This window comes from Anomaloglossus baeobatrachus, chromosome 2, assembly GCF_048569485.1.
Source record: "Anomaloglossus baeobatrachus isolate aAnoBae1 chromosome 2, aAnoBae1.hap1, whole genome shotgun sequence".
Lineage (NCBI taxonomy): Eukaryota > Metazoa > Chordata > Amphibia > Anura > Aromobatidae > Anomaloglossus > Anomaloglossus baeobatrachus.
In genome coordinates this window covers 662,926-685,804 of record NC_134354.1, presented here as the reverse complement: position 1 = coordinate 685,804, position 22,879 = coordinate 662,926, and the positions used below count along the sequence as shown (strand labels likewise).

Genomic DNA, 22,879 nt, shown 5'->3' with positions numbered 1-22,879 from the left:
ACACATCTGACCAAAGCACATTCACCTCTGATGCACAGAACCCATCTCCTTCCTGAGCAGTATAATGGCTGCACATTCCCATCTTGTTTGTACAGATGAACGAGGCACCTTCAGGTATCTGCAATTGCACCCAAGTCCACAATTCTCTTCCTGAGATGCCTGATTCTTGGCTCATTTCTTTTGACTTTCCCATGATGCTACACGAAGAAGCAGTGCTTTTCAGCTGTGCATTAAAATGCATACATAAGTGTCTCAAATTAACTCAGATGTTGACAATAAACCTACCAGAAGTAAGAAAAATGCCTGAAAACATTCTCTCTCATTATTCTGGCATTTGGCAAATAGAAATAATTTTGGTTCCTAATTGACTGAAATGGAAGAAAAACCTGCAGATGTGTCTGTATAGCGAGCGGAGGGAAAAACCTGCAGATGTGTCTGTATAGAGAGCGGAGGCAAAAACCTGCAGATGTGTCTGTATAGAGAGCAGAGGGAAAAACCTGCGGATGTCTGTATATAGAGCGGAGGGAAAAACCTGCAGATGTGTCTGTATAGAGAGCGGAAGGAAAAACCTGCAGATGTGTTTGTATAGAGAGCAGAAGGAAAAACCTGCAGATGTGTCTGTATAGAGAGCGGAGGCAAAATCCTGCAGATGTGTCTGTATAGAGAGCGGAGGCAAAATCCTGCAGATGTGTCTGTATATAGAGAGCAGAGGGAAAAACCTGCAGATGTCTGTATAGAGAGCAGAGGGAAAAACCTGCAGATGTGTCTGTATAGAGAGCGGAGGCAAAATCCTGCAGATGTCTGTATAGAGAGTGGAGGGAAAACCTGCAGATGTGTCTGTATAGAGAGCGGAGGCAAAATCCTGCAGATGTGTATGTATAGAGAACAGAGGCAAAAACCTGCAGATGTGTCTACAGAGAGCAGAGGGAAAAACCTGCAGATGTGTATCTACACTGTGTGTAGAATTATTAGGAGAGTTGTATTTTAGAGGATTTGTTTATTATTGATCAACAACTCTGTTCTCAATCACCCAAAAGACTCAAATATCAGCGCTTAATATTTTTGGCAGTTGGAGTGGGGGTTTTAGATTTGGCGATCTTAGGAGGATTCTGTTTGTGCAGGAAACTATTACTGTGCAGAATTATTAGGCAACTTAATAAAAACACAAATCTATTCCCATCTCACTTGTTTAGGTTTCAACTGTATATACCTTTATAACCCCGCACAGCGTAGATGATAAAGTAACAGGTCTGAGAGAGCAGAATTCTCGCTGGTGGTCGGGGATCAAATACTTATTTCATGCAATAAAATGCAAATTAATTAATTATAAATCATATGATGGGATTCCCTGGATTTTTTTTTATTCTGTCACAGTTGAAGTTACCCACGATAAATAGAACAGACCTCTCCATTCTTTTTAGGTGGGAAAAAGTGCAAAATCGACAGAGGGTCAAATACTCATTTTCCTCATTGACGGAGCAGAGCGGTGAATGCAATAACGACGCTGGGGACGCGAGCACGTTATCGACGTGACACTTTGTAAGATAGGCTATATGGAAAATCCTTAAAAAATGAATGAACGAAGTGCATAAATTGACAATGCATGAGACAGACGTGAAAACATTGTATGTACAGAGTTTATTGTTCCAAGAATCAGATCTCAGTGACGCGGTGAGGGACGTCCTGATGATGGCTGAGGCAGCCGAAGCTTCGCCAGCTCCACGTCCACATCTACAAAGGTAAAGGGGGTGTAGGTGAAATGCTGCAAATTCTGGTACTTTGAGTTATCAAATGGCTCCTGGGGGGCAGCACGAGGCTCCGGGGGTAAATCTGCAAGACAAGACAATAACTGTAAAAAGGAAATCCAACAGAACACAAGACACGAGGGTGAAGAAATCAGGGAGACCACAAACACAAGGAAAGCTGCCCTCCAGTGACTGCATCCGGAGGTGTAAACAATGGTACCCAACATGGTGCGCTCATCCCTACAGCTGAAAGACATATGGTAACATCACTGGAACAGGACAATCAGCGTCTCAATGGCAACATTAATGTTCACATACACTGCGGAGTCTAAACCCTGCCGAGGTATGGAGACAAGTGACGGCCTTCACGATGAGGAGCAAGAATCTGACTGCATCCGGAGGTATAAACAATGGTACCCAACATGGTGCGCTCATCCCTACAGCTGAAAGACATAGTAACAGCACTGGAACAGGACAATCAGTGTCTCAATGGCAACATTAATGTTCACATACACTGCGGAGTCTAAACCCTGCCGAGGTATGGAGACAAGTGATGGCCTTCACGATGAGGAGCAAGAATCTGACTGCATCCGGAGGTATAAACAATGGTACCCAACATGGTGCGCTCATCCCTACAGCTGAAAGACATATGGTAACATCACTGGAACAGGACAATCAGCGTCTCAATGGCACCATTAATGTTCACATACACTGCGGAGTCTAAACCCTGCCGAGGTATGGAGACAAGTGATGGCCTTCACGATGAGGAGCAAGAATCTGACTACATCCGGAGATATAAACAATGGTACCCAACATGGTGCGCTCATCCCTACAGCTGAAAGACATATGGTAACATCACTGGAACAGGACAATCAGCGTCTCAATGGCAACATTAATGTTCACATACACTGCGGAGTCTAAACCCTGCCGAGGTATGGAGACAAGTGACGGCCTTCACGATGAGGAGCAAGAATCTGACTGCATCCGGAGGTATAAACAATGGTACCCAACATGGTGCGCTCATCCCTACAGCTGAAAGACATATGGTAACAGCACTGGAACAGGACAATCAGCGTCTCAATGGCAACATTAATGTTCACATACACTGCGGAGTCTAAACCCTGCCGAGGTATGGAGACAAGTGATGGCCTTCACGATGAGGAGCAAGAATCTGACTGCATCCGGAGATATAAACAACGATACCCAACATGGTGCACGCATCCCTACAGCTGAAAGACATATGGTAACAGCACTGGAACAGGACAATCAGCGTCTCAATGGCAACATTAATGTTCACATACACTGCGGAGTCTAAACCCTGCCGAGGTATGGAGACAAGTGATGGCCTTCACGATGAGGAGCAAGAATCTGACTGCATCCGGAGATATAAACAACGATACCCAACATGGTGCGCTCATCCCTACAGCTGAAAGACATATGGTAACAGCACTGGAACAGGACAATCAGCGTCTCAATGGCAACATTAATGTTCACATACACTGCGGAGTCTAAACCCTGCCGAGGTATGGAGACAAGTGATGGCCTTCACGATGAGGAGCAAGAATCTGACTGCATCCGGAGATATAAACAATGGTACCCAACATGGTGCACGCATCCCTACAGCTGAAAGACATATGGTAACAGCACTGGAACAGGACAATCAGCGTCTCAATGGCAACATTAATGTTCACATACACTGCGGAGTCTAAACCCTGCCGAGGTATGGAGACAAGTGACGGCCTTCACGATGAGGAGCAAGAATCTGACTGCATCCGGAGGTATAAACAATGTGATACCCAACATGGTGCGCTCATCCCTACAGCTGAAAGACATATGGTAACAGCACTGGACAAGGACAATCAGCGTCTCAATGGCAACATTAATGTTCACATACACTGCGGAGTCTAAACCCTGCCGAGGTATGGAGACAAGTGACAGCCTTCACGATGAGGAGCAAGAATCTGACTGCATCCGGAGGTATAAACAATGGTACCCAACATGGTGCGCTCATCCCTACAGCTGAAAGACATATGGTAACAGCACTGGAACAGGACAATCAGCGTCTCAATGGCAACATTAATGTTCACATACACTGCGGAGTCTAAACCCTGCCGAGGTATGGAGACAAGTGACGGCCTTCACGATGAGGAGCAAGAATCTGACTGCATCCGAGTCACTGCTCAAGCATTGTCCCAACCTTGTGTACAAACTCATCATTGCACATGTGGTATTCTGATCAGGGCTTCCCTTCCCTCCCACCGTGTCTTTGTCAGATTAATCTAGCACATACCCAGCTTTATAAGACTGGAGTAGAGCAGAGATGTTAGAGACACTTTCATTCAAACATTGCTTGTACACACCTGTTCATACAATGGTTTTCTTTATTATTTGTAATGTGCACATTGCAGATTCACAATGAAGGCAGCAAAAATACAGAACACATATGGAAAAAAGAAGTAAAGAAACTAGTGTGAATCAAACCAGAATATGTGCTACATCTTAGATTACTCAAAGTACACCCTATTACTCTGATGACAGCGTTACACCCCCTGGCGTCTTTCAGCAGCTTCATCAGGTCATCACCCAGAATGGCTTCAAATAGTCATGACGGAGTTTCCTGAAGTGCTGAGTGCTTGTTTTCTAATGTGCCATCAATCTGCGTTTAAATCATCCCACATCACCTCACTTGGGTTGAGGTCAGGTGATTGCGGAGGCCAAGTCATTGGACACAGCCTCCACCGCTCTCCTATTGGGTCACATAGCTTTTATATAGCAAGGACGTGTATTTAAGGTCATTGTCCATTAGCAACAAATGATAGTCCAACTAAGCGCAGACCAAATGGGATGGTGGTTCCGATAGAACGTTGCGGTCATCATACTGGGTAAGTGAGCCTTGGTATAAGGGTCATTCCACATCAAGTGGACCAGTATTAAAAATCGTCCCCACTCGACCTTCTCCGATTTTGCTGAAAATTTATGAGGATGTACATGTATGTTTGAAAAGAGGTTCTGTAAATTTTTAGGGCCAGATCTCAAATACATTGGGCACTGTTGACCTTTCACTGGAGGGTCCACCGAGCCTGCGGCTTCAGCTAAGAGGATTTTGCAGACTTTGGCACATAGCCATTAGAGTTCTATACTGGCTATGATGCTGAAATTTGGCATACTAGCTCAACTTTTGCTGCTAAACACGATAAAATTATTACCGGCTATGACAAAACAATATTTCGGCTGCAATCTTGTGTCAAAGTAGCTTGCAAAACGCCTCGCATAAAATTTATGCCTAACTTTGCCCATATATAACTCAAGACCAAAAACCAATAGGAACTGGTGCTTTGCCCTGTACAACAAACATCTTCATGACTTTGCATTGCTGCAATATCACAGTCACAGCATATGTATTTGTGGAAATATTCACACCCACATATGATGAAAAACTTAAAAAAAACGAATTTTACCTATTTTTAGGTCAAATTTCTCATAAAGGGTCCCCCTAAAATATATTAATTCTGATATCATTATAAAGAGCACATTTTTCTCTACAAGGATCATTGGTTTTTTTTTTAGTCTCTCAATTTAAGAAAAGAAAAATTTCCTGAACCTGGTGTTATTTCTGCGCGTAATGCACTGATTTTGTGTTTGATTTTCAGATTCTTATCACATGTTACAGAGTTGTATTGTTGCTAGCAATGTCTATTATCAAAAACCCTTTATGAAAAGTTATTGACTATTGTTACATTTTAATGCATATATTTATTTTTTAGCGATGGAGAATGAAATTGATGAAGAATCGGCCCAGTGCTCTATCGGCCTTGCGAACAATTCGAAGTGCCACCTTAAGACATTCACCCATAGCAAGGATGAGTTGAAATTGTTTACAAGCTTTGGATTGGAAGAACAGCAAAAGTTGAGCTAGTATGCCACATTTCAGCATCATAGCCAGTATAGAACTCTAATGGCTATGTGCCAAAGTGTGCAAAATCCTCTCAGCTGAAGCCGCAGGCTGAGCTGAAGCCGCAGCCGCAGGCCAGTGAAAGGTCAACAGTGCCCAATGTATTTGAGATCTGGCCCTAAAAATTTACAGAACCTCTTTTCAAACATACATGTACATCCTTATAAATTTTCAACAAAATCGGAGACGGTCGAGTGGGGACGAGTGGTCCACTTGACATGGAATGACCCATAAATTATCATCAGTAGTGTCATCAGCCCAGCAACTCCACATCATCACACCTTCTACACATGTGGTAATCATCCACTCACCTTGAGTCTCACAGACAAGGAGGATGGGACCAGAAACCTAAACGTTTGACATCTCAGACCTTACATAGTTACTTAGGTTGAAAAAAGACCTAGGTCCATCTAGTTCAACCTGCCTCCACCAGTTCTACATTTAGTCACTAAGTCATTTATAACCAACAATGTTTTGTGTACTGAGGAAATCATCCAGCCCTTTTTTAAAAGCTGTTATAGTATCTGCCATTACTACCTCTTGTGGTAGTGTATTCCACAGTCTGACCGCTCTAACTGTAAAGAACCCTTTCCTATTTAGCTGTCGGAATCGCTTTTCTTCCACTCGCAGTGAGTGCCCCCTGGTCCTTAGTACTGTCTTTGGAAGAAATAAGTCATGTGCCAGTCCTTTATATTGACCACACATGTATTTATACATATAAATGAGATCTCCTCTGAGACGTCTTTTTTCTAAGCTAAACATATCTAACTTTTTCAACCTGTCATCATATGGGCGGCCTTCCATTCCTTGTAATAGTCTAGTTGCCCGCCTTTGAACTGACTAACTTCTGAATGTCCTTTTTAAAATGTGGAGCCCAAAACTGGATCCCGTATTCCAGATGTGGCCTTACAAGTGATTTATAGAGGGGTAACAATACGTTGGGATCACAGGATCTAATCTCTCTTTTTATACACCCTAAAATCTTGTTTGCTTTAGCAGCTGCTGCCTGACATTGGGTGCTGCTGCTCAGCTTATTTGTAATGAGAATACCCAAGTCCTTCTCCTGTTCTGTAGTCCAGAGTTTACTTCCATTTAATGTATACGCAGCTATAGGATTACTCCGTCCTAGGTGCATTACTTTACATTTATCAACATTAAATCTCATTTGCCAAGTATCTGCCCATTCTGACATCTTATCCAGATCTTTTTGTAATATTGTACTATCCAGGTCAGTTTTTAATATCCTACATAGTTTGGTGTCATCGGCAAAGACTGACACTGTACTATCAATCCCATCCACAAGGTCATTAATAAAGAGAGTAAAAAGAATCGGTCCAAGCACAGATCCCTGCGGTCCCCACTGCTCCCAGTACAGATCCCTGCGGCCCCCCCAGTGCTCCCAGTACAGATCCCTGCGGTCCCCACTGCTCCCAGTACAGATCCCTGCGGTCCCCACTGCTGACTATGGCCCATTTAGAGAATGTTCCATTTATGACTACTCTTTGTTTCCTATCTTTTAGCCAATTCCTTACCCAGTTGCATATTGTGTCCCCTAGTCCTTGCTTCTGGAGCTTTAATATAAGGCTATTATGTGGTACAGTATCAAATGCCTTTGCAAAGTCCAAATAAATCACATCAGCTGCATTACCAATATCCAGGTTTGAACTTACCCCCTCATAGAACCCCAACAGGTTGGTTAGACACGACTTATCTTTCATGAATCCATGCTGTTTGTCAGTTATCATATTATTTTCTGCAATATATTTTTGCATGTCATCCCTTAAAACGCCCTCAAAAACTTTGCATACTACTGATGTCAGGCTTACTGGACGGTAGTTGCCTGGATCTACCCTCTTACCTTTCTTAAATATCGGTACCACATCAGCAATCCTCCAATCCTGAGGCACCAACCCTGTTACAAGTGAGTCTAAAAAGATGAGATACAGCGGTCTGTCGATTACGGAGCTCAATTCCCTCAATATTCGTGGATGAATGCCATCTGGCCCTGGGGTTTGTCAATGTTTAATTTACTCAGACGTAGGCGTACTTCATCTTGTGTTAAATTAATTATATCGGGTGGTGGACTTTCATTTTTCACTTGTTGAATGATCCCTGGTACAGTCAGTTCCTTGGTGAATACAGATGAGAAATGCCTATTTAATATCTCAGTATTTTGTTTGTCCTCTATAACTAACTTGTTATTATATTTTAAGGGGCCGATACTATCCTTTGTTTTCTTTTTGGCATTAATGTATTTATAAAAGATTTTGGGATTTATTTTAATGTCATTGGCGATTTTTGTTTCAGTTTGATTTCTTTTTTACATTTCCTATTGATATCTTTATACTCCTGCAATGCTATTTCTGTATTCTCAGCCTTTAAGATTTTAAATGCCCTTTGTTTTTGTTTTATTATACTTTGTACAGTCTTATTTATCCATAGTGGTTTCTTTTTATTCCTGGACATTTTATTACCAGAGGGTATACGTTTTTTTACAGGACTCTAGTAGTATATCCTTAAACTTACCCCATTTATGTTCGGTATCCCCAGTTACCATGACTTTGTCCCAATCTACACATTTAAGCTCTTCCCTTAATTTGTTGAAATCCGCTTTCCTAAAATTCCAGGTTTTAGCATTCCCCCTTTGAAATGTTCTATTGAATATTATGTTGAAGCTTACCATATTATGATCGCTGGTGCCCAAGTGCTCCCGGACCTGTAGATCTGAAATTGTATCCGGTCTATTTGACAGGACCAGATCTAGCAAATTATCTCCCCTGGTCGGTTCACCTACCATCTGAGAGAGGAAATGGTCTTGAATGGTAGATAAGAACTTACAGCTTTTAGCAGAACCAGAAGATTCTATGTCCCACTGAATGTCTGGAGAGCTGAAATCCCCCATAATAAGAACCCGATTATTATTATTAGCTGCCTTTTCAATTTGTTCCAGCATTTCACCCTCTATTTGTTCAGGTATGTTAGGAGGCTTATAGCAAACTCCAATTAGCATTTTTCCATTATTCCCCTCCCCATGTACATTTACCCATACTGACTCTACATTGTTGCTGTTCCCCTCAATGTCATCATACAACACAGGTTTTAGGTTAGATTTAATAAATATACACACCCCACCACCTTTTTGGCCTTTCCTGTCCTTCCTAAATGTACTATAACCCTGTATGTTTGTCACCCAGTCATGGCTTTCATCCAGCCAGGTTTCCGTAATGCCCACCACATCATAATCCATGGTTGACATAAGAGACCTCAGTAGAGATTTTTACTGATCTAATGTCCAGTCCTTGTGTTGCAGTGCCTTGCTTGTAGAAATTCTACCATATTTTGCTTCTCGTAGTCTCCTATAAACACCTGACATGGAGATGTTTGCTACCTAATCTTTGTGTATAAATTATAAAGGCTGTTACAAGAAGTGCTGGTGTAAATTTGTCATTTCTGAGGCTGGTAACTGATGATCTTATCCTCTGCAGCATAGGCCATTCTTGATCTATCATTCCTGGGTTCTCACGACAATTGATGGTTTCAATGACTGAATTTGAGGGTCTGGCGATTCTACGGACTTCCTGACCTTTATTTCTCTTAGTCGAGTGGTTCTTGCCATAATCTGGCTTAAAACAGCTGTGGAATAAGTTCAGCAATTATGGAGCTGTGCACCAAAACTGCCTCTGTAAAATACCCGACAGTAGCAAATACTGAAGGCTGGTGATTGCAATGAATGAATTCTTGACAAGGTGACCTGTTCATTGGAGCCATTCCAGGTGTCGATCTGATGGAGATGCTTAAGAATCACAAGGGATGTAAAGCTGTCAAGAGTCAAAGGGGAATTTTGTTCTCACACCTACTTCTTTACTCCTTGTTTCCATTTGTTCCTTCATAGTTTTGCTGCCTTCAATCTACAATATTTACATTCCTTTATCAATAGATAAAACCACTGCATGAGCAGAGGTGTACAAAAATGACTGGTACTGGAGCACATTCAGCTCTGTTCTTCTAGAATCAAAGCAGAGAAAAAATCATTTGTTTTGTGGCACGGAGCTGAGGAGCAAGGAATCAACAGTAGTTCACGGAAATCATGGAAAAGTCCAGCGTGCGGCGCATCAGTCGTTTAGTGACTGACCGTCGGGCAGGAGGGACGCAGAATGCAACGTTTTTGTAGCGGCAAAAAAACCGCACCCGTCATGATACCGTTGTAATCCGTCAGGAGGCATAATGCAGGTCAATGGTGCAGGATTCCGTTGTCATGCGTCACGCGACTGATTCTCTTGTACCACTGCTTATTTTTATACGGAAATCATTTCACCAACGGAATCTGCTTTTTCATGACAAACAATTCCATTTCTTGTTACCCGTTGTACAACGCATCAGTCACAAGCGTCAAGCAACACAGGCGACTGATGCAAAAAACGGAAATGTGAACATAGCCTAACTGGACTGCAGTGTACTTGATGCAGAGAAATAAATAGTGACCTCTGCAGCGCGTGCCGGTAGGCCTCTGCAGCGCGTGCCGGTAGGCCTCTGCAGCGCGTGCGGTAAGCCCCAGCAGCGCGTGCGGTAAGCCCCAGCAACGCGTGTCGTAGGCCTCCTGCGTCTAGCAGATGCTTCCATAAGTCGGGGCCTTTTATTTCTTGACACGAATCATGCACTCTGTGTAATCACAGCATGCTGCGTTTTGCAGCGAGTCTCGGCTCACGCACCCCCATACAAGCCTATGGGAGTTTGTGAAACATCGCACTGCACTCACATGTTATGCGACTGCAGTGCGATATATGCAGACACAGACAGCGGAGGAGTTTTAACTATGCAACTATGTAACTATGACACTGCCTCATTAACACTGGTGCGAGTGCAATCCGATTTTTTATCGGATCGCGCTCGCACCAGAAAATCGCAAGTGGAAAAGAGCCCTAACTGCAATGCTCTGCAGATCCTGAAACCTTTCTATTATAGCTGCAATGTTCTGCAGCTTCTGACACATCATAGCTGCGACGCTCTGATATATCCTACAAGACCCATCATCTACCGGGAACACCCCCCTCTCCCCAAAAGACCCGCCATATACCAGGAACACTCCATCTACCAGAACCACTCAAGACCCGCCATCTTCCGGGAACACACCATAAGACCCACCATCTTCCGGGAACACACCACAAGACCCGCTGATTCTGAGATGAGGCAGTCATCTAGTAATCACTATTTCACCCTTGAGTAGGTGAGTATATACTATTCACTAGTGAAGCTCCTACCATGTACCCTTCCCTATGGTCCTTTTCTATGTGTGAAGGAGAAAGATATAAGAGTAGGAGCCCACTATAAAACACATCAGTAGAAAAGAAAGGGAAGAAGCTTAAAAGGTCATATCAGCCATTGCTACACAGAGAAAGCTCAGGAGCAAGCAATGAATATCAGACAGAAGTGGCAGAAGAGTAGAAGAGCCCCACGTTCTTGCATCAGTCCAGCAGGTCTGGAGCAGGAGCTGAGGACAAGGTGCAGAGCCAATGGCACAGAGGCGTGGACTGATCTGTAAGCTTCTGAATAGGAGAGGACAGAAAACAGAGGAAAAAAGAAATGTGTCCTCACAAGGTTCCTGTAGCTCTGCTTCCTTCTCCAAAACTGGAAGCCCCTCGGATGTTAGGACCCATGTCTCTTCAGCTTTAGGTGTGGAGGTCTCCACTGCTCCTGCTGAAAGCTCCTCAGATGTTAGGACCCAGGTCTCTCCAGCTTTAGGTGTGGATGTCTCCTCTGCTCCTGCTGAACACTTCTCAGATGTTAGGACCCAGGTCTCACCAGACTTAGGTGCTGATGTCTTCTCTCCTGCTGCTGCTGGAAGCTTTTCAGATGTTACCCTGGACTCAGGAAATGATGTCTCTACGATTTCTAAGGGTTTTTCTTCAAATGTTGACATGATCACAATCTCCTCAGAATCAGCCATGGTTGATGCTCCTCCAGTAGGCCCTGATCGATCTATTGTCTCTACTTTGTCTGCTGCAGGTAGTGTGATCTTTGAGTGTAGGGGTGGAGTGTGCAGACTTGGCTCTTCTGCAGTCACCACTGAGGCAAAGTCTTGGATGTCTTCAGCATTCTCCTTGCTCAACCTTGGAAAGCCCTGTTGCTCTTGTATGATTTGACTCGGTTTCTCTAGACTTGTGTCACCAGAAGAGGACGACTTTTGGCGAGATGGTGACCAGTCCTGGAGATCTTCACTGCTGTCACCTTTATTTACGTGTAGATCAGTGACCTTCCTAATCTCTTCTTCATTTTCGGAGTCAGAGCTGGAATCTGAGCTGGAGTCAGAGCTGGAATCATCTTCTTCATGAGATGACCCATCCACACACTGAGCAGCACCACCTGAAACCTCCCGTCCAAGCTGCATCTCTCTGTCCGACAGTCCACCTGACCCTCCCACCTCCAGCAGAGGAGCCGTCGCTGGTCTTAGGGTGATATTTCTATTCTCACCTGTACCTGGTTGCTGGAAGTGAGAGCCTTTCACTGGAAAAGAGACCAGTGTCTTATTGACTCCTGTGTGAGGTGAGCCCTTACCTAAGAGAAAGAGACATTCAGTGTCACAAAACAGTCACAACGAGACATTCTTCAAGAGGTGAGCTCGTTACTGCAAGCAGAGATCTGAGAAAGACACGGTATTACTAGTCCATGATGGCGGAAAATGGTTAAAAGGGAGTTAGTCCAGACCCTGGCCATATCACAACCACATCATCCCACCACACACAGGAGGAGTAACTGAAGATGACCTGCCAATCCAGCCACAAGGTTCGTGACATAAGGGTGATGATCCCCGGAGGAAAGCTGCTGACCTCACTGTGGCCACATGTAGTGAGGGGCGCCATGCACAACCATTCAGGCAGGATGAAGACATCTGGGAGCTATGGGTCCTCACCAGACTCTCAGGAGTGCAGCGTCGGCCCATAAAGCTCAGCCTGGAGGCCGTGCTCTGGCTGTGACCAGATAACAGGACTTTTTGCAGGATGCCTTGTCTGTTTACATAGTGATACTTTGGGTAAATATAATGGAAAATAGAACATTTTCATTTTTTGTGGAGGGTGGGGCAACATCCCCCAATAGCTCCCACCCCCCCAAATCTGCAGCAATTCCACCATTTCTATGCTTCCAGCGTTCACTAGAAGTTAAAATGAAAAACGTAGCATTGTTTTTTCTGATTAAGACATTAATATATTTTTTAGATTGGCCCGCGCTCCGTCAGCAGACAGGCCCGCGCGCGATCAAACATGCCCAGGTTAGGAGCTGCTGTATCAGACACACTCAGGGACACAATGTCGCCATGGTCCTCTATTTCTGGATAATTCCATTATGACATAGCTGAGGGTCATATGACGCCCGTCATGTCTGCTGTGTGAAGCGTACATGGCCAGCATATCTGTCACAGCCCGATCATACAACCCAAGATGGCAAGACATTCTGCTATTGGGGGGGCTCCTCCTGAAAGGAACAGACCCCTGAATATCCTGCACTGCAGTCTTGAGCAGTCAGACTGTGAGCAAGAGGCATGGTCGCGGAGCAGTCAGACTGTGAGCAGGAGGCATGGGCGCGGAGCAGTCAGACTGTGAGCAGGAGGCATGGGCGCGGAGCAGTCAGACTGTGGGCAGGAGGCATGGGCGCGGAGCAGTCAGACTGTGGGCAGGAGGCATGGGCGCGGAGCAGTCAGACTGTGGGCAGGAGGCATGGGCGCGGAGCAGTCAGACTGTGGGCAGGAGGCATGGGCGCGGAGCAGTCAGACTGTGGGCAGGAGGCATGGGTGCGGGGCAGTCAGACTGTGGGCAGGAGGCATGGGTGCGGAGCAGTCAGACTGTGGGCAGGAGGCATGGGCGCGGAGCAGTCAGATTGTGGGCAGGAGGCATGGGCGCGGAGCAGTCAGACTGTGGGCAGGAGGCATGGGTGCGGAGCAGTCAGACTGTGGGCAGGAGGCATGGGCGCGGAGCAGTCAGACTGTGGGCAGGAGGCATGGGTGCGGAGCAGTCAGACTGTGGGCAGGAGGCATGGGCGCGGAGCAGTCAGACTGTGGGCAGGAGGCATGGGCGCGGAGCAGTCAGACTGTGGGCAGGAGGCATGGGCGCGGAGCAGTCAGACTGTGGGCAGGAGGCATGGGTGCGGGGGCACAAGGACTGGTATCTCACCTCCACTCTCAGCCCGGACAGGGGTCACACCAAGCCTTGGCAGCAGCAGCACCTGCTGGACAGACAGATGGACATACAGTCACTACTGAACCCCTAATATACCCCCAAGGGGGAAGCACAAACAATGCCCAGCATAAATTACTACACCCCCCTACATCAATATCTCACTGAACATCAGAACAATTTCCAAAATTTTGACAAGATGGAGTTTAAGAGAACATTTTTTTTTAACCCATAACATGAAAGTAGAAAAACGTTACTAGATGCACCAGAAAACTGCCTGGTGCCTTCAATGAGACCTGGTGGTGCCGGTGCCTTATGTGAGCTATATGAGCTGCTGATGTCGAGGGCACATGTAATCCGGATACAGGACCGACATCTGAGGAGAAGAACAGGTGACAGTAATTCAGGAGCAGAGCGGCTCCAGGTCTGACAACAGCGCCCCTCTGAGGAGACGAGTTGTCAGCCCTCTCCATCCAGCGTTCCGGCCCTAGAAGAGCTCGTCCTGGAGATGGAGGACACAGTAATATGTCACCGTCTATTCCAGGCCTAGAAGCCTCGGTGCCATCCTCACACGTCATGGCGGTCGTACACAATACTAGATAGAGGAGGTTGTGATGTGGGGGGCACTCGTGTGCATCGACTAATGTGAGCAAAACTGAAGATTTTGTAATGAAAGATCAATTATTAACCTTGCCATCATGTCACGGGGGGAAAAGGGGAAAATGTTCCTGAAACGCAGAATTGTGGAAGGTGTTCTTGTATTTAGTGAGATATTGATGAAAACGTTACTTTTTAAAGGGGTGTACTTATTTATAAGGCGCACTAATTATAATATATATATATATATCACACATACATGCACACACAAAGTCTACACATATCCTATGTATCTGTTCTGTAGAATAAACATTTCAGAACTTTTCTCCCTAAAGTGTGCTTTACACGCTGCGACATCGCTATTGATATATCGTCAGGGTCACGTTAGTGACGCACATCCGGCGTCGTTAGCGACATCGCAGCGTGTGACACCAATGAGCGACGATCAACCAGCACAAAAACGTGAAAAATCGTAGCTCGTTGACACGTCGCTCCTTTTTATAATATCGTTGCTGCTGCAGATATGATGTTGTTCCTCGTTCCTGAGGCAGCATATATCGCTGTGTGTGAAGTCGCAGGAACGACGAACATCTCCTTACCTGCCTCCACCGGCAATGCGGAAGGAAGAAGGTGGGCGGGTCGTTCCAACCGCTCATCTCCGCCCCTCCTCTGCTATTGGCCGCCTGCCGTGTGACGTCACTGTGACGCCGCACGAACCGCCCCCCTTAGAAAGGAGGCGGATCGCCGGCCAGAGCGACGTCGCACGGAAGGTAAGTCCGTGTGACGGGTGTAAGCGAGGTTGTGTGCCACGGGCAGCGATTTGCCCGTGACACACAACCGACGGGGGCGGGTACGATCGCTAGCGATATCGGTACAGATATCGCAGCATGTACCCTTTTGGGTATCTTTTTTTTTTTTTTTTTTTTTACCACAAAGATGCAATGTTTTTGTCCCAAAAAAACCCAAAAAAACACGCTAGAAAAGCGCACTGCAGCAAAAATGCATTTTTACCACATTTTGCCCAATGCATTTTTAAGTCAAATCTATTGACTGGAAGCGCTCAAAAACGCTGGAAAAACGCAAAAAGAATTGACATGCTGCATCTTCAAAAACACACCCAAGATACAGCCAACAAAAGATGCCCAGTGTGGACAGCGACATAGAAATCTCAGACTTTGCTGGGAGAAGGAAATGCAGGCATCTTTGTGACCTCAAAAACGCACCAAAAATGCAGCAAAAGATGCCCTGTGTGAACTTAGCCTCATAATGTCGCCCATAATCTGTACAAATCCATGGAAAATAAACCGAAATAATAAAGTAAAATAATGTGGATGTTTAAACCTGCACCCTGATACTTTGCTGAAGTCCCCGGTGACTTCCTAGCAGCGATCAGTCTTTTTGGATAGGAGTCCATCGTAACGCAAATCAAGAATTGGCGATCCTTACCCCCTCCTCCTTGCAGTAGCTCCACGTCGGAGCTCGGGCATCTCCCGTGTACAGCTCCATCACCAATCTTCCCCTGGCCTCAGGTCTGTGCTCGGGCATCTCCCGTGTACAGCTCCATCTTCAGGCCATCACCAATCTTCCCCTGGCCTCAGGTCTGAGCTCGGGCATCTCCCGTGTACAGCTTCATCTTCAGGCCATCACCAATCTTCCCCTGGCCTCAGGTCTGAGCTCGGGCATCTCCCGTGTACAGTTCCATCTTCAGGCCACAACCACTCTTCCCCTGGCCTCAGGTCTGAGCTCGGGCATTTCCTGTGTACAGCTCCATCTTCAGGCCATTACCAATCTTCCCCTGGCCTCAGGTCTGAGCTCGGGCATCTCCCGTGTACAGCTCCATCTTCAGGCAATCACCAATCTTCCCCTGGCCTCAGGTCTGAGCTCGGGCATTTCCTGTGTACAGCTCCATCTTCAGGCCACCACCACTCTTCCCCTGGCCTCAGGTCTGAGCTCGGCCATCTCCCGTGTACAGCTCCATCTTCAGGCAATCACCAATCTTCCCCTGGCCTCAGGTCTGAGCTCGGGTATTTCCTGTGTACAGATCCATCTTCAGGCCATCAATCTTCCCCTGGCCTCAGGTCTGCGCTCGGGCATCTCCCGTGTACAGCTCCATCTTCAGGCCATTACCAATCTTCCCTTGGTCTCAGGTCTGCGCTCGGGCATCTCCCGTGTACAGCTCCATCTTCAGGCCACCACCAATCTTCCCCTGGCCTCAGGTCTGCGCTTGGGCATCTCCCGTGTACAGTTCCATCTTCAGGCCACCACCAATCTTCCCCTGGCCTCAGGTCTGCGCTCGGACATCTCCCATGTACAGCTCTATCTTCAGGCCATTACCAATCTTCCCTTGGTCTCAGGTCTGAGCTCGGGCATTTCCCGTGTACAGCTCCATCTTCAGGCCACCACCAATCTTCCCCTGGCCTCAGGTCTGCGCTCGGACATCTCCCGTGTACAACTCCATCTTCAGGCCACCACCAATCTTCCCCTGGCCTCAGGTCTGTGCTCGGGCATCTCCCGTGTACAGCTCCATCTTCAGGCAATCACCAATCTTCCCCTGGCCTCAGGTCTGAGCTCGGGTATTTCCTGTGTACAGATCCATCTTCAGGCCATCAATCTTCCCCTGGCCTCAGGTCTGCGCTCGGGCATCTCCCGTGTACAGCTCCATCTTCAGGCCATTACCAATCTCCCTTGGTCTCAGGTCTGCGCTCGGGCATCTCCCGTGTACAGCTCCATCTTCAGGCCACCACCAATCTTCCCCTGGCCTCAGGTCTGTGCTCGGGCATCTCCCGTGTACAGCTCCATCTTCAGGCCATTACCAATCTTCCCTTGGTCTCAGGTCTGAGCTCGGGCATCTCCCGTGTACAGCTCCATCTTCAGGCCACCACCAATCTTCCCCTGGGCTCAGGTCTGCGCTCGGGCATCTCCCGTGTACAGCTCCATCTCCAGGCCATTACCAATCTTCCCTTGGTCTCAGGTCTGAGCTCGGGCATCTCCCATGTACAGCTCCATCTTCAGGCCATCACCAATCTTCCCTAAAGGGTGCTTTATACGCTGCGACATCGCTAGCGATTGCTAGCAATGTCGAGTGCGATATCACCCGCCCCCGTCGTACATGCGACATTTGGTGATCGCTGCCGTAGCAAACATTATCGCTATGGCAGCGTCACATGCACATACCTGTGCAGCGACGTCGCTGTGACCGCTGAACAATCCCTCCCTCAAGGGGGAGGTGCATTCGGCATCACAGTGACATCACCGCAAAGTCACTAAGCGGCCGGCCAATAGAAGCGGAGGGGCGGAGGTGAGCGTCCGGAACATGCCACCCACCTTCTTCCTTCCTCATTGCCGGTGGACGCAGGTAAGCAGATGTTTGTCGTTCCTGCGGTGTGACATGTAGCGATGTGTGGTGCCGCAGGGACGACGAACAACATCGTACCGGCAGCAGCAACGATATTAGGGAAATGAGCGGTGTCAACGAGCAACGATTTTTCACGTTTTTGTGCTCGTTGATCGTCGCTCATTTGTGTTACACGCTGCGATGTCGGTAACGGCGCCGGATGTGCGTCACTACCGACGTGACCCCGACGATATATCGTTACCGATATTGCAGCGTGTAAATTCCCCTATAGCCTCAGGTCTGAGCTCGGGCTTGGCTATTCCAGAACTTCTATCTTCTTCTGGTGAAGTGGTTCTGTGGTGATTTGGAGGTTGCTCAGGGTCGTTGTGATGTAAGGCCATCTTCAGCTTTTTAGCAGAGGCCTGAAGTTTTTCATGTAAAATTGTCTGATGTCACCCTTACATTGAGAATTAGAATATGGCTTCACTATAACTTGGTAAGGAAATGAGCTAGCACTCTAAACGTGTCCCCTGATCTGCTACGCTTCCATGCGGTCCCTTCTATGCCAAGGTTTTGCCCGGCGATGTGGATGACGTCACCTGCTTCATATTAAGATTGGAGATCTCATACCGTTTCTGAGGACAGAGGTATGTGGGAGTGACTGCTATATAGCAGTCTGAATACGCTCCTTGTTCAGTCTGGGAATATACAGCTCACTGTACGACTGCTGCATATTTCAGTGAGAGCTTCCCTCTCCATATTAAATAAACATGCCATCCCCGCGACTGTACAGTTAGGTCCAGAAATATTTGGACAGTGACAAAAGTTTTGTTATTTTAGCTGTTTACAAAAACATGTTCAGAAATACAATTCTATATATAATATGGGCTGAAAGTGCACACTCCCAGCTGCAATATGAGAGTTTTCACATCCAAATCGGAGAAAGGGTTTAGGAATCATAGCTCTGTAATGCATAGCCTCCTCTTTTTCAAGGGACCAAAAGTAATTGGACAAGGGACTCTAAGGGCTGCAATTAACTCTGAAGGCGTCTCCCTCGTTAACCTGTAATCAATGAAGTAGTTAAAAGGTCTGGGGTTGATTACAGGTGTGTGGTTTTGCATTTGGAAGCTGTTGCTGTGACCAGACAACATGCGGTCTAAGGAACTCTCAATTGAGGTGAAGCAGAACATCCTGAGGCTGAAAAAAAAGAAAAAAATCCATCAGAGAGATAGCAGACATGCTTGGAGTAGCAAAATCAACAGTCGGGTACATTCTGAGAAAAAAGGAATTGACTGGTGAGCTTGGGAACTCAAAAAGGCCTGGGCGTCCACGGATGACAACAGTGGTGGATGATCGCCGCATACTTTCTTTGGTGAAGAAGAACCCATTCACAACATCAACTGAAGTCCAGAACACTCTCAGTGAAGTATGTGTATCTGTCTCTAAGTCATCAGTAAAGAGAAGACTCCATGAAAGTAAATACAAAGGGTTCACATCTAGATGCAAACCATTCATCAATTCCAAAAATAGACAGGCCAGAGTTACATTTGCTGAAAAACACCTCATGAAGCCAGCTCAGTTCTGGAAAAGTATTCTATGGACAGATGAGACCAAGATCAACCTGTACCAGAATGATGGGAAGAAAAAAGTTTGGAGAAGAAAGGGAACGGCACATGATCCAAGGCACACCACATCCTCTGTAAAACATGGTGGAGGCAACGTGATGGCATGGGCATGCATGGCTTTCAATGGCACTGGGTCACTTGTGTTTATTGATGACATAACAGCAGACAAGAGTAGCCGGATGAATTCTGAAGTGTACCGGGATATACTTTCAGCCCAGATGCAGCCAAATGCCGCAAAGTTGACCGGACGGCGCTTCATAGTACAGATGGACAATGACCCCAAGCATACAGCCAAAGCTACCCAGGAGTTCGTGAGTGCAAAAAAGTGGAACATTCTGCAATGGCCAAGTCAATCACCAGATCTTAACCCAATTGAGCATGCATTTCACTTGCTCAAATCCAGACTTAAGACGGAAAGACCCACAAACAAGCAAGACCTGAAGGCTGCGGCTGTAAAGGCCTGGCAAAGCATTAAGAAGGAGGAAACCCAGCGTTTGGTGATGTCCATGAGTTCCAGACTTAAGGCAGTGATTGCCTCCAAAGGATTCGCAACAAAATATTGAAAATAAAAATATTTTGTTTGGGTTTGGTTTATTTGTCCAATTACTTTTGACCTCCTAAAATGTGGAGTGTTTGTAAAGAAATGTGACAATTCCTACAATTTCTATCAGATATTTTTGTTCAAACCTTCAAATTAAACGTTACAATCTGCACTTGAATTCTGTTGTAGAGGTTTCATTTCAAATCCAATGTGGTGGCATGCAGAGCCCAACTCGCGAAAACTGTGTCACTGGCCAAATATTTCTGGACCTAACTGTATATACTGGATTATATCCTTTGTAATATCGTTAGTGTATTTTTATAAACCTTGCCTAATTTCCTGAATTAAATATATAAAATGTAATAGCTTTATTCCTATTACTCTAGAACCGCATCCCTGAAGCCTCTCGTGAGACCAAATGTGACCAGTAATGGATGTATAATCAGCCTGTACAAACGATGGGAGGTGGCAGCTAGGAGGTTACCTTGGGTCACTGCGGAGCTTTGCAGTGACTGTACAAAGGTGTATATATATTCCATTCATTAGAATTGGGTGTGTATATATTATACGTACACTGTGGAAGCCCCCAATATTTGGCCTAGTAGTGAAAGCAGCTGTCGCCTCCTCCATCAATTGTGTGCTGACGATCGGAGGGAGCGGAGATAGCGGAGGGCCGCCCGTGACGAGCAGAGGGCCGCCCGTGACGGGGGCGGAGGGAGCGGAGGGCCGCCCGTAACGGGGGCGGAGGGCCGTCTGTGACGGGGGGCCGCCTGTGACGGGGGCGGAGGGACGCCTGTGACGAGGGCGGAGGGAGTGGAGGGCCGCCTGTGACGGGGGCGGAGGGCCGCCTGTGACGGGGGCGGAGGGAGCGGAGGGCCGCCCGTGACGGGGGCGGAGGGCCGCCCGTGACGGAGGGAGCGGAGGGCCGCCCGTGACGGGGGCGGAGGGAGCGGAGGGCCGCCCGTGACGGGGGCGGAGGGAGCGGAGGGCCGCCCGTGACGGAGGGAGCGGAGGGCCGCCCGTGACGGGGGCCGCCCGTGACGGGGGCGGAGGGAGCAGAGGGCCGCCCGTGACGGGGGCGGAGGGGAGCGGAGGGCCGCCCGTGACGAGCAGAGGGCCGCCCGTGACGAGCAGAGGGCCGCCCGTGACGAGCAGAGGGCCGCCTGTGACGGGGGCGGATGGCCGCCCGTGACGGGGGCGGAGGGAGCGGAGGGCCGCCCGTGACGGGGGCGGAGGGAGCGGAGGGCCGCCCGTGACGGGGGGCGGAGGGCCGCCCGTGACGGGGGCGGAGGGCCGCCCGTGACGGGGGCGGAGGGCCGCCCGTGACGGGGGCGGAGGGCCGCCCGTGACGGGGGCGGAGGGAGCGGAGGGCCGCCTGTGACGGGGCGGAGGGAGCGGAGGGCCGCCTGTGACGGGGGGCGGAGGGCCGCCTGTGACGGGGGCGGAGGGAGCGGAGGGCCGCTTGTGACGGGGGCGGAGGGAGCGGAGGGCCGCCTGTGACGGGGGCGGAGGGAGCGGAGGGCCGCCTGTGACGGGGGCGGAGGGCCGCCTGTGACGGGGGGCGGAGGGCTGCCTGTGACGGGGGCGGAGGGCCGCCTGTGACGGGGGCGGAGGGCCGCCCGTGACGGGGGCGGAGGGCCGCCCGTGACGGGCGGAGGGCCGCCCGTGACGAGCGGAGGGAGCGGAGGGCCGCCCGTGACGAGCGGAGGGCTGCCCGTGACGAGCGGAGGGATAGGAGGGCCGCATGTGACGGGCGGACGGCCGCCTGTGACGGGCGAAGGGAGCAGAGGGCCGCCTGTGACGGGCGGAGGGAGCGGAGGGCCGCCTGTGACGGGCGGAGGGAGCGGAGGGCCGCCTGTGACGGGCGGAGGGAGCGGAGGGCCGCCTGTGACGGGCGGAGGGAGCGGAGGGCCGCCTGTGACGGGAGCGGAGGGCCGCCTGTGACGGGAGCGTAGGGCCGCCTGTGACGGGAGCGGAGGGCCGCCTGTGACGGGAGCGGAGGGCCGCCTGTGACGGGAGCGGAGGGCCGCCTGTGACGGGAGCGGAGGGCCGCCTGTGACGGGAGCGGAGGGCCGCCTGTGACCAGCGGAGGGCCGCCTGTGACCAGCGGAGGGCCGCCTGTGACCAGCGGAGGGGCGCCTGTGACCAGCGGAGGGCCGCCTGTGACAAGCGGAGGGCCGTCTGTGACAAATTGCTTCAGTTCCAGCTGCCAAAACCAGCCCCCGAGCAAAATGCTGCCCCCACCAGGCCTCACTGCATGGAGGGGGATCTTCTGGAGACGCGCAGTGCTGACAGAACACGTTTGCTGCTTCTGGCGGATGTGATGGAGGTTTTGGCGGCACACAGCCGGGCTTGGATGGCTTCCGTGTTGCCTGCTCCCCCAGTCTGGACATATGAAGAATACGGGGGGTAGTTGTCATATGCAGCACACAACCAGGACTCACCAGAAACTTCTGCAGCTCCTTTAACCCCTTCAGCCGCTGAGCACTTTCCGTTTTTGTTTTTTTGCTCCCCTTCTTCCGAAAGCCGTAACTTTTTTATTTTTCCATCAATCTTGCCATATGAGGGCTTGGTTTTTGCGGGACGAGTTGTACTTTTAAATGAAACATTAGTTTTACCATATGGTGTACTGGAAAACAGCAAAAAAATTCCAAATGCAGAAAAATTGCAAAAAAAGTGTGATGGCACAATAGTTTTTGTGATGTTTTATTCACGGTGTTCACTATATGGTAAAACTAATGTGTTGTTGTGATGCCTGAGGTCGGTGCGAGTTTGTAGACACCAAACATGTATAGGTTTACTTGTATCTAAGGGGTTAAAACACATTCACAAGTTTGTCCAATAAAAATGGCGCACGTTTTGCGCCATTTTCCGAAACCCGTAGAGTTCTCATTTTTTGGGATCTATGGCTCAGTGACGG

General features: G+C 48.4%; 1 protein-coding gene across 1 annotated transcript; it reads right to left on the bottom strand.

Moving 5' to 3' along the window:
• Positions 1–1,619: 1,619 nt before the first annotated feature.
• Positions 1,620–12,159, bottom strand: NDUFV3 (NADH:ubiquinone oxidoreductase subunit V3). The gene is made up of 2 exons (XM_075334806.1): positions 11,290–12,159; positions 1,620–1,830 (listed from the first exon to the last, which is right to left on the bottom strand). Exons 1-2 carry the CDS (start codon positions 12,080–12,082, stop codon positions 1,661–1,663), a joined length of 963 nt encoding a protein of 320 aa, XP_075190921.1. The 5' UTR covers positions 12,083–12,159; the 3' UTR covers positions 1,620–1,660.
• Positions 12,160–22,879: the final 10,720 nt, after the last annotated feature.

What these genes read in the sequence shown, in the direction of transcription:
- NDUFV3 (XM_075334806.1), bottom strand. Translation starts at nt 12,082, where the DNA reads ATGCAGCTTGGACGGGAGGTTTCAGGTGGTGCTGCTCAGTGTGTGGAT. An exon ending in AGCAGAGCTACAGGAACCTT is followed by an intron (nt 1,831 to 11,289) that starts GTGAGGACACAT and finishes CTTGTCTTGCAG; the next exon opens with ATTTACCCCCGGAGCCTCGT.